Below are 11,186 nucleotides of genomic sequence, written 5' to 3'. Positions count from 1 at the left end.
GTCAGATTGTGACAAATGGCTGAAGATCCAGTGGTGCTGAGGTTGTACTGACTGAATATCTATGAAGGAAGTTTTCACCCTATCTGTATGGAGTTAGGTTTCCATAACAACGATCATGGTTGTGGGACTTGTGAGTGAGTGGGACAGGCTAGAACATGGGAAGGAGACTCTGATAATCTCAAGTGGAAGAAGTATCAAACACTCAAAGGAACAAGAACAGAATGAAGGGTTTCAGCTGCAGAAATACTAAGGGGGGAAGAGGAATTGAGCAGTAGTACAGTAGCAGGTGCTCTTGCAGATGGGAGATGTGGTCAGAAGCTCAGATTACATATCTGTAAAAATGGAAATGGAGAAGTTTAGGAAATGACATCGAGGAAGAGATGAGTGATGCAAACCTTTGTATTTGACTGTGCATGAGCACAGTCTGAGAAGAACTTTGATTAAATTGGGGATATCTTTTGTACTTTCTGTGTTTTTCTGTGTATTATTCTGCATGTAACTTTATTATAGCCCAGAAAACCATAGGGGACCACACATTACAAAGCAACACACACAAAATACTGGAGAAAATCAGCAGGTCACGCAGCAGCAGTCGATGTTTCGGGCCGAAACCCTTCTTCAGGACTGAAGTGGAAGGGGGAAGATGCCGGAATAAAAAGGTGGTGGAGGGGAAGGAGGATAGCTGTAAGGTGATGGGTGAAGACAGGTGGGTGGGAAAGGTCAAGGGTTGGAGAAGAAATAATCTGATAGCAGAGGAGAGTGGACAACAGTAGAAGGTGGAGGAGGGGTCTGAGTGGGAGGGGGGAGGTAGAGAAGTATAAGGCAGGTGAGAAGAAGTAAAAGATCAGAGTGGGGAATGGAGGAAGGTGAGGGGAAACTTGTTTACTGGAAGGAGAAATTGATACTTATGCCATCAGGTTGGAGGCTACCCAGATGAAATGCAAGATGTTGCTTCTCCACCCTAAGGGGGCCTCAACTTGGTACAAGAGGAGGCCATGGTTCGACACGCCAGAACGGGAATGGGAATGTTTGGCCACCAGGAAGTCACACTTGTGGCGGATGGTGCTCGACGAAGCGGTGCCCCAATTTATACGGGTCTCACCAATGCAGAGGAGGCTGCATCGGGAGCACCGGACACGATAAACGACCCCTGCAGATTCACAGGTGAAGTGCTGCCTCACCTGGAAGGACTGTTTGGGTCCCTGAATGCAGGTGAGGGAGGTGGCGTTTGGGCAGTTGTAGCGCTTGAGCCGCTTGCAGGGGTAAGTGCCTGGAGGGAGATTAGTGGGGAGGGGCAAATGGACAAGGGAATTGCTGGGGGGGTCGGGGGAGGTAAAGATATGTTTAGCGGTCGGATCCCTTTGGAGAAGGCAGAGTTATGGAGGATAATGTGTTGGATGTGAAGGCTGTTGGGATGGTAGGTAAGGACAAGAGGGACTCTATCAATATTGCGACGGTGGAACAATGGAGTACAGAAAATGGAGGCAATGCAGGCAGCAAAAGTCCTCTTTCCCTGTCCATGATTTCTCTGCAGTTCTTTAACATGACTGACTGTACCATCCTCTGAAATGCTTTTTCTCCATCACTCAAACACTCTTCTGCTTCTACTCTTCTTCCTGCTTAAATATCTATCCTGTCGTAACAGCTGAATCACTAGTTGGGACCCTCTTATGACCCATGCACCAACATTTGAGGATCTTTCTCTCACTCCTCAGGCAATCAACACCACCATGAAAATGGTGTCTGGTAGTAATGACACAAAATGCTGGCAAGAACTCAGCAGGCCAGACAGCTTCTATGAAGGGTTTCGGCCTGAAATGCCATCACTATCTCCTCCCATAGATGCTGTCTGGCCTGCTGAGTTCTGCCAGCATTTTGTGTTTTTATTTATTTCCAGCACCTGCAGATTCACTCGTGTTGCCTCTGGTCGTAATGACTTTGATTTGGAACGTTGGTCACCCTGCTATGGGAAAGAAGCCATTAAGCTGCAATAAGTGCTGAGGACATTTATGAGGACTTTATCCAAACTTGAGGGACTGAGTAAACAGGGATTTTATTCCCTGGATTAATGGAGAAGGTGAGTTGATCTTGTAGAAAATCATGAGAGCATTGATAGAGTAAATGAACAGTCTTCCTCCCAGGAATGGGGAATCAGATCCAGAGGACATAAGATTAGGGTGAAAGATGAGAGATTTAATTACAATCTTTTCACCCATATGTGGAATGAGCTCCCCCAACACCAAATCCAGTTGGAAATTCCAAGTAAAGAGGAAGCTTCAACTTTTATTCTTGTACTCAGAGTTGACTCAATAATTGTGAATATCTGCAAACAGTTTTCCTCAGTTGCTTTACTATTCATGAACAAAAATCCCAGTGTTTTTCCATGGTCTCTGTCGCTGTGTGAAAATGATTGAATTAGTTCAAAACAAAGATGAATAATTGATTTGCTAATTTAAAAAAAACTTACTAAAATTATTAAAAGAGAGTTTTTGTCACGCGTATCAAATTTTGGATATTACCTCGCTGATCTGGTAAAATGAACAAATGTTTAATATACTACTCTTATGCATTGTTCATTTAAAATTCTTGATCACTCTTTATTTCTGAAGTCATTATGAACATTGTATCCCATTCACTAGGAAAATATCTACAGGAAGAGGCTTTTAAAATCAGTAACATTGTAATATCTTTGTATTGTAGAATCTTACCAAAGATTACTTCCCTTTAAGTTAAATCATTACAAAAATTTCAGATGATTCGTAAATTATACATTGCAATTTCTTTATACACTATATTGGTCCTTAATTGCTATTCCATGTTTTTGTAATGGCTGAACTAGATTTATTTTGTTCTTAAAAGATTGGTAGTTATTATGGTCTATGTATGTGCAAAAGGTAGTGATAATTATTGGAAGTTCAAATTATATTAGTTTGTTTTATGTACTAAGTAAACAAAATCATTTGCTTCAGTAAAATAAAAGTCCTACAAAATACATTGTGCCCAGCTAACATCTTGAAGAGGACATTAATAGTTAAGACTTCAGGTGGGATACTTCCATCCCATAACATGTTTGTTAATCAGCAGCTGAGTGATTTGAAACTACCCGCATTCACTTCCAGCTCCTTGCCACTGAAAATACTTCTCTGAAAATACAAAAACTTGAGAATGCTAAAGCCCTTTTTGCTACCTTCTTTTTTGGTAGTATTGCAAACAGCACATATCTCCGTGCAACTATTTTGTTTCCTGCTCAGTTTGTATCATTTTCAAATACCTTCATATAGTTACGCTTTCAATTCACAGGGAGTTTATGCAAAACACAAACAGGTAAGGGAATATGATATTTTCTATTCCTGGTGTAGAGAGTGAAGAGTGTCACACAACCAACTGTGGAACAAGCACAGCTTCTGATCTGGACTCCCACTCATTCAGAAATAGTTGTCAGCTTACATATGAAACACCAGTAACAGGGGGTGGGGTGGGGAGGGGGTAAACCGTCATGATCATACTCTGTAACTCATAGGAAGTCCAACCAAGTATTTGTGCAACTGACCATGAACCCTTCCAGTGCATAAAGTGAATATGTTTAAGTTCACACAACACCCTCACCCTATCTTAAAATGAATTGAGAATGTAGGCAATAGGTTATACCTATTATATTCAAGTAAAAAGGAGTGCTCTTGCATTTTTCTTTAAGAAAATGCATATACAAAATTTTCAGTGCCACACTGATGACAATATATCCCGTTTAAATAGGTGTATATGCTCAAGCAGAAAGAAAAATTATCAAGTATACTCCAGGTCATGCCTCAGGTTCATGATTCTTCCCTTGTCCTCATGCATTGTGAAACTTGTTGCCCTTTTCCAGTCACCACCAGAAATCTCACTGCAGAGAAAAGATATTCTGCCTCAGCATGCGGTTGAAGATCCTGTATTCAAGGCACTCTACAGTTGGCGGATAGGAATGGAGTTCAAACTTGTTGGCAAACAATGCATTTTTTTCGTTTAGCCATTTCAAATCCCCAGGTCCAAAGATACAAATATGTCTGGTATAATGACCTGCAAGACACAAAATGGTTCCACATGTCACTCACAGTCTCCAGTTCACAACCATGTTAATCTTACTCAATTCAGGTGCATGAGAAGTAGAGGAGAAAGCAGTTTAATTATTAATAACACCTATTTTATAAAGATTACTGTATCCTTGGTCTCAACGAACAAACTTGTATGAAAGCCAAAGTAACATAACATCTGTTGACAAAACCATTGATATGAAAAGTTCAGTAACTTAACCTGCTAAGCTCCTCCAGCAGAATTTTGTATTTCAAATCCTGTGGTATAACAGTAATAGACTTAAGAAACTTAGATTGGAGGAAGATTCTGAACAACAGAAGAGGGTATGGGAAGTATGCTGTGTATCACAGGAAATTTAATTAATGTACTTGCTTCTTTCTAAGTATGCTGAATGGAAATTGCCTACACTTAACCACTCTATATGAATGCCAGATCATAGCTGAAAGCCATTGTCCTGATGTGATCATTTCAATGGGGCAGTTTTGCCAACAGGTAGTAAACTAGGATATTGGCTCAAAAGCTACAAGCAAGGCATATATGCCACACACACAAACTGCTGGTGGAACGCAGCAGGCCAGGCAGCATCTATAGGGAGAAGCACTGTCGTCCTGACGAAGGGTCTCGGCCCGAAACGTCGACGGTGCTTCTCCCTATAGATGCTGCCTGGCCTGCTGTGTTCCACCAGTATTTTGTGTGTGTTGCTTGAATTTCCAGCATCTGCAGATTGCCTCGTGTTTGCATTTTCAGACATATATGCCCAACCATTTCAAGGCAATTAAACGTGGAAATCAAGAGTTGCAATATGGCAGTGGAAAATAAAACAAGGCTATCTCCAGAAAATCTTCCAAATTCAGTGTAAGGATAAACAAACATCAGTGCCTTCTCCCAGACTAACATCCTCAATATCACCACCTTAGATACTAAAACAGACACTGAGTTCCAAGCTCTGCTATAGGAAGTGTAGGACAGAGAAGATTCAAGGATATATTCAACATTTCCTTTAAGAATGTTGTTTCTATTTCCACAGATGATGACGGACCTCCAGCTTTTTGTTTTAGTTTTAAGCTGAAGCTATTGGCCTCCCCTCTCACCGTGGCCTGAGTGCTATCTCTCTCTCCCTTGTTAGTGAGAGAGAGCGAGCCTGTGGGATGTCAAAGTGTTGGGATGAACAGTTTTTTTTAATGGACTAGGTCAAGGTCTCTTTGAAGGTTTTGCTATTGCTTGCATGACAGATGGTGGGGGGGGGCATGATGCTTTTGCTGAGGCAGATGGGGGGAGGGTTGATGCTTTGCTGTTGCTTGTTCATGGGGGGAGAAGGATTTGGGATTCTAAGGTCTGTCATCCATTCTTTCGGGCTATTTTCTTTTGTTTTTGTGGGTGTCTGTGAAGAGTAAGAATTTCAGGATGTATACTGTATACATTCTCGGCTATTAAATGGAACTATTGCAGTTTCTAGTATCTGCAGCTCTTTTTGTCCCCCTGAACAGCATCTCTGTTTAGGTTTGAGCAAATCATCTGTGCTTTCGCTCACTATTCAGATGCGCTGAATGGCAATGCTCTTAGCACTTGGTCTGTATAAACACAAAGCAAACATGACACAAAGTAAATTGTTACAAATGCACCGCATCAGTCCTTTATGGTTTACTTATTTAAAAAAAATAAAGTTAAATGTTCTTATTCACTGCCTCTTTTCTCTCTTTTCCCAGCCTTTTCCTCCAAGAGAGCCACAACCTTGTTGTAGGCGTTGGAGGCTTGCGTGCCTCAATGACCTGGAGAGCTACCTTAGCTGGAGTCAAGGCTTTATGCTTTGGCTCTTGGTTGGCTCACCCATTCCAAGCAGGTTAAAGGGTAGAGGCCAAACTAAGCGTGGTCCACTGGTCCTCCAGGTTCAGGGGTTCAACTCAGGGCCATCAACCCTGACTTAGTAAAACAAAATAGTTCCAGAAACAGCAACAAGGAATCCTTCTACATCTGAGTGCAACGGTATTCCTGAGTCTCCACCCGGAACTTGCATGAATGATAGTAGTGAAATCCGAGAGAAGGCTACTGACACGATGAAGGAAGTCCTAAACACTGCCAGAGATGGAGGACCTTTATTGCTACCCTAAGCACAAGCGGCATAAGGGCAACAAGTGAGTGCAGCCTGTTCCTCATCCTGTATCCAAAATACACAAATATTACAAAGATTTGACGAATAACTGCAAGATCAAATAATGATGTATTTCATTTTTTTGGGATTAAGTATACAAGAACTAGTCAAATAACTTAAAAGACTTTTAAGACACTTGTGTAGGAGCCATGCATCTGTTCTCTATCTGCGTAGTACTCTGTGTCGCATGTTTATTGTAACTACCCACATGAGTGGGGGGAGTGTGATGAAAGCTAGGGGAATGTTACGTCTTCGTGCTTATTTTGTGGCTGTTTGTACCTGGGGACCAGTGGATGCCATACCTTTTGCTAAACACTCAATAATGCTTAACTTCTACTTGGGCATGCTTAAGTTTCATCGCTTCAAGATTGTATGTATGTTTGCTAAATGTTAAAGGGATCATATTTTGACTTTTGGGGCAATGATTGGAGCTGGATGTGTGAAATGCCAGTATAACAAACCTGTAGGGTCACTAGCAGTGGCAACTGTTTTGCTTTTGGTTTGGTTTGGGTTTATTGCTACAACTTGAAAAATAGTTAACATCCAGCACAAATAAATCTTTAAGCCGTGAATTTGGGGTGTGTTTGTTAACCTTTTAGGAATACCCAGGAATTTTCAAGAATAAAGGCAAAGAAAAGGTGATTTGGTCTTTCAAAACACTTCTGCAGCTTTGTGTGAACATGACCACCCATTTACAAATGTTTTCCCCATATTCCTTTGAGACCCATTTCAGACTTAATATTAACAACTGAGCTAGCCTTTAGCAAGTTTCCAAATTTCTTGCACCCTCCGCAAGTTTAGCATTTTTAAATATCACAGCTTGAAAGTGAAATATTATGCCAAAGAAGGTAATGGCTATTTAAAGCCATAAGTTAAATTGGAACAATGAACAAGTACCTTATATTGGTAATCAGTAAAGACGATGATGATCAAACATCAGAACAGAAGGTGGTAGAGGTAATGGAGTGCTAGGGTGGAAACTGATAGGGAGGATACACTGAAAAGATTGGCAGTGGTTGGGTATGATCAGCTGCCTGGTCCAGATTTACATCCCAAATTATTAAGGTAGGTGTGGTTGAGATAGCCGGAGGGCTAGCCATCATCTCCCAACCTCCCAGTGATTCAGCAGAGGCACTAGAAGATGGAAAAAAAGCCAAATGTGGCATCCTCATTTTAGCAAAGGTGACCCTATAATTATTCATTCCATAAAACACAAGTAGTCAATAAAGTATTAGAAAAAATAATCAAGGAATAAAATGAACACGTGCATTAATGAATTAATTGAGGAGTACAAGCATGGAACTTTAAAAGGCAGAAGTGTTTGACTAAACTAAACAGATGAAATACAACTTGGAAACATGAGGTGATGCATTTTGGAAGAAGTGTTTAAAAAATGTAACATGGATGGTAACTTCAAGATGGCACTGAGCTGCAGATTTTCCACAGGGTTTGTGGCTCATCTTAGGTTTTTAGGAACACTGCAGGAAGTTAGGGGTGCAGTTAGGGTTGGTTGGAGTAAGAGGTCAAGGACACTATCTGGAGATGTAGAGGAAGGAGCCAAAGGTCGGTGTTGAGGACAGAGAGCTCTGAGGCCTCGACAATGAGGGCCATTGATTCCATAAGGCTGGTAGGTCATGTGGTCAAAACCCACAGCTTGGTGAGAATGGAGGTCAAAGTTCTGTGATCAGCATGTCCTGGGGTCAAATCCCAACAATCAGCAAGTTCAGAATTTGAAACCTGGTGCTGGTGAGTCTGGGGCAGCCCTTAGGTCAGTGAGTCTGGAGGTCATAGGCTTGATGTCTGTCCAAGGACGAGAGGCTCTGAGGTGACCATGTCTTAGGGTTGGAGGCCTAGCTCTGTGTGTGGAATGTAGAGCGGGAAAAGGGCTTGTTTGTTGTTGTTGCTTTGTCTCGTTGTTGTATATTAACTCCATGTTGTTCTGCTGAACATTGCGGGCATGTTACACTGGCACCGGAATCTGTAGTAATACCTAATGGATGCCCCCAGCACATCCTTGCAGTGTGTTTGTTGTTAATGCAAATGGTTCAGTTCACTGTCTGTTTTGACGTACATGTAATAAATAAATCTAATGTAAAGGCATTGTCCTAAGGAATGTGCAGGAACAGGGACCTGGAGATTCACGTGCCTAAACTTTGAAGGTGGCACAATGTAAGAATCTTGAAAATAAACACAAAACCCCAGATGTTACAAGTCACTGATTAGGTCACAACTAGGTAATGCATCCTGTTCTGGTCACTGGAGTCTAGGAAGGTACTTCAGATGGGTGCAGATTTACAGACTGGTTCCATGGGCAAAATATTTTAGTTGGGGGGGAAGTTGCAATTATTCTCAGTGGAGTAAAGGAATTTGAGAAGAGATTTCATTGAGGTGTGTATGATTGTGAGAGTTTATGGTAAGATGGACAGAGAAAAGCTAGTCCTGGATACAGGAATACATGAAAGACACAAGTGGGAAAAGAAAGCTCTTTCGAAATACTGTATGATAATGACTCAGAAACTCTAGTCTCTGAATTGGTAGAGTTGAAAACAATTAATGATTCCTAAAGGGTATTGGAAAGACATCCAGGAAAAAGAGAACAGGTAGGACTACAGTGACATGCAGGGGCATATAAACTGAGGACCCCTCTATTTTTCAGTCACAGATATGAACTTATCTGTAATATAATATTGAGTCTGCATGCACTCAATAAAGAAATTCTTTACAGAGTGCAAGTGCAAATTCAATAGTCCTTTGAGACATGATAACTTCCATTAGATTTTTAGATGGAAGTTATCGTGGCTAACGGAAGAAGATGGTGCCAGCAAACAACACTACCAAAGGCTACGTCCTCGACAAGTTGTAAAACAACTCCTTTTACATCGTCTTTTATTTCAGATATGGTTCTGCTTCTATTGGAGCATTCTGATGTTGTTTTTGGGCTGATTGGGTGATCTGACACTTCCCTGTCTCTGACAGGTTTTCACAAGGCTGCAACCAAAGTGTAAGGCATGGAGGCGAGGTCTGTGTGTGACAGTCTGTCTCTCCCTCTTGCTCGTTGCTTCTAAGGGAAGGTCCTTGTGTTTGAATGATCTCTCTCTCACTCCTTTGATGCAACACACAGTTCGAACCACATCATCAAGTTTGCCGACAACATGACCGTGGTGGGTCTCTTCAGCAAGAATGATGAGTCAGCTTACAAAGAGGAGGTGCAGTGGCTAACGGACTGGTGCAGAGCCAACAACCTGTCTCTGAATGTGAACAAAAGAGATGGTTGCTGAGTTCAGGAGGGCACGGAACGACCACTCCCCGCTGAACATCGATGGCTCCTCGGTAGAGATCGTAAAGAGCACCAAATTTCTTGGAGTTCACCTGACGGAGAATCTCACCTGGTCCCTCAACACCAGCTCCATAGCAAAGAAAGCCCAGCAGCATCTCTACTTTCTGTGAAGGCTGAGGCAAGTCCATTTCCCACCCCCCATCCTCATCACCTTCTACAGGGGTTGTATTGAGAGCATCCTGAGCAGCTGCATCACTGCCTGGTTCGGAAATTGCACCCTCTTGGATTGTAAGACCCTGCAGTAGATAGTGAGGTCAGCTGAGAATATCATCGGGGTCTCTCTTCCTGCCATCACGAACATTTACACTACACACTTCACCCACAAAGGAAACAGCATTATGACGGACCCCATGCACCCCTCATACAATCTCTTCTCCCTCCCGCCGTCTGGGAAAAGGCACTGAAGCATTCGGGCTCTCACAACCAGACTATGTAACAGTTTCTTCCCCCAAGCTATCAGACTCCTCAATACCCAGAGTCTGGACTGACACCAACTTACTGCCCTCTACTGTGCCTATTGTCTTGTTTATTATTTATTGTAATGCCTGCACTGTTTTGTGCACTTTATGCAGTCCTGGGTAGGTCTGTAGTCTAGTGTAGTTTTTTTCTGTGTTGTTTTTTACGTAGTTCAGTCTAGTTTTTGTACTGTTTCACGTAACACCACGGTCCTGAAAAACGTTGTCTCGTTTTTACTGTGTACTTTACACGGCAGTTATGGTTGAAATGACAATAAAAAGTAACTTGACTTGATGCTGTCGGAGGATGGTGCCGGAGCAATGTTTAATCAATGTGGTTTGTGGATTGTGGACTCTAACTCAGATATGATGTGTTTCTAGTTTTTCTGTTTGCTCCAGATAAAGATGCACGGAGTTGGGCATGATGCATTAGCATGGATAGAGAATTGGTTAACTGCTGGAATGCAGAGAGTTGGGATACTGGGTGTTTCTCTGGTTGGCAATCAGTGGTGAGCAGTGTGTCGCAGGGGTCGGTGCTGGGCCCACAACTGTTTACGATATACATTAATAATCTGAAAGAGGGGACGAAGTGTAGTGTATCTAACTTTGCTGACGATACCAAATTAAGTGGAAATGCAAATTATGCAGAAGGTACAGAGTGTTTGCAGAGAGGTATAGATAGGTTAGGTGTCCTTCTTTACTCCCTGTATACACAACTGTGTGGCCAACCACAGCTCCAATTTGCTAATCAAATTTGCTGATGACGCTACATTGATTGGCCTTATCTCAAACAATAACAAGGTGGCCTACAGGGAAGAATTCATCTCTCTGACACAGTGGTGTCAAGAAAACAACCTCTCCCTCAGTGTCGCAGAAAGAAAGGAGCTGGTTGTGGATTACAGGAGGAATGGAGACAGGCTAACCCCTATTGACATCAATGGATCTGGGGTTGAGAGGGTGAACAGCTTTAAGTTCCTCGGCATCCACATCACTGAGGACCTCACGTGGTCTGTACACACCAGCTGTGTGGTGAAAAAGGCACAACAGCACCTCTTTCACCTCAGACGGTTGAGCAAGTTTGGTATGGCCCCCCCAAACCCTAAGAACTTTCTACAGGGTCACAATTAAGAGCATCCTAACTGGTTGCATCACTGCCTGGTATGGGAACCGTACC

The 11,186-nt window shown here is 42.3% G+C and overlaps 1 protein-coding gene across 3 annotated transcripts in view; it reads right to left on the bottom strand.

Moving 5' to 3' along the window:
- Window positions 1-2,582: 2,582 nt before the first annotated feature.
- The window catches only part of LOC140713632 (N-acetyllactosaminide beta-1,6-N-acetylglucosaminyl-transferase-like), a 92,161-nt gene continuing 83,557 nt past the window's right edge, over window positions 2,583-11,186 (bottom strand). For 2 of the 3 annotated variants that reach the window (XM_073023987.1, XM_073023988.1), the window contains one exon: window positions 2,583-4,056. In XM_073023987.1, the coding sequence (XP_072880088.1) occupies window positions 3,881-4,056 (176 nt within the window). In that variant the 3' untranslated portion in view covers window positions 2,583-3,880. The remainder of the gene's footprint in view (window positions 4,057-11,186) is intronic. The other variant, XM_073023989.1, reaches the window with a different exon arrangement.

This window comes from Hemitrygon akajei, chromosome 20, assembly GCF_048418815.1.
Source record: "Hemitrygon akajei chromosome 20, sHemAka1.3, whole genome shotgun sequence".
NCBI lineage: Eukaryota > Metazoa > Chordata > Chondrichthyes > Myliobatiformes > Dasyatidae > Hemitrygon > Hemitrygon akajei.
This window is presented reverse-complemented; position numbering and strand designations above follow the sequence as displayed.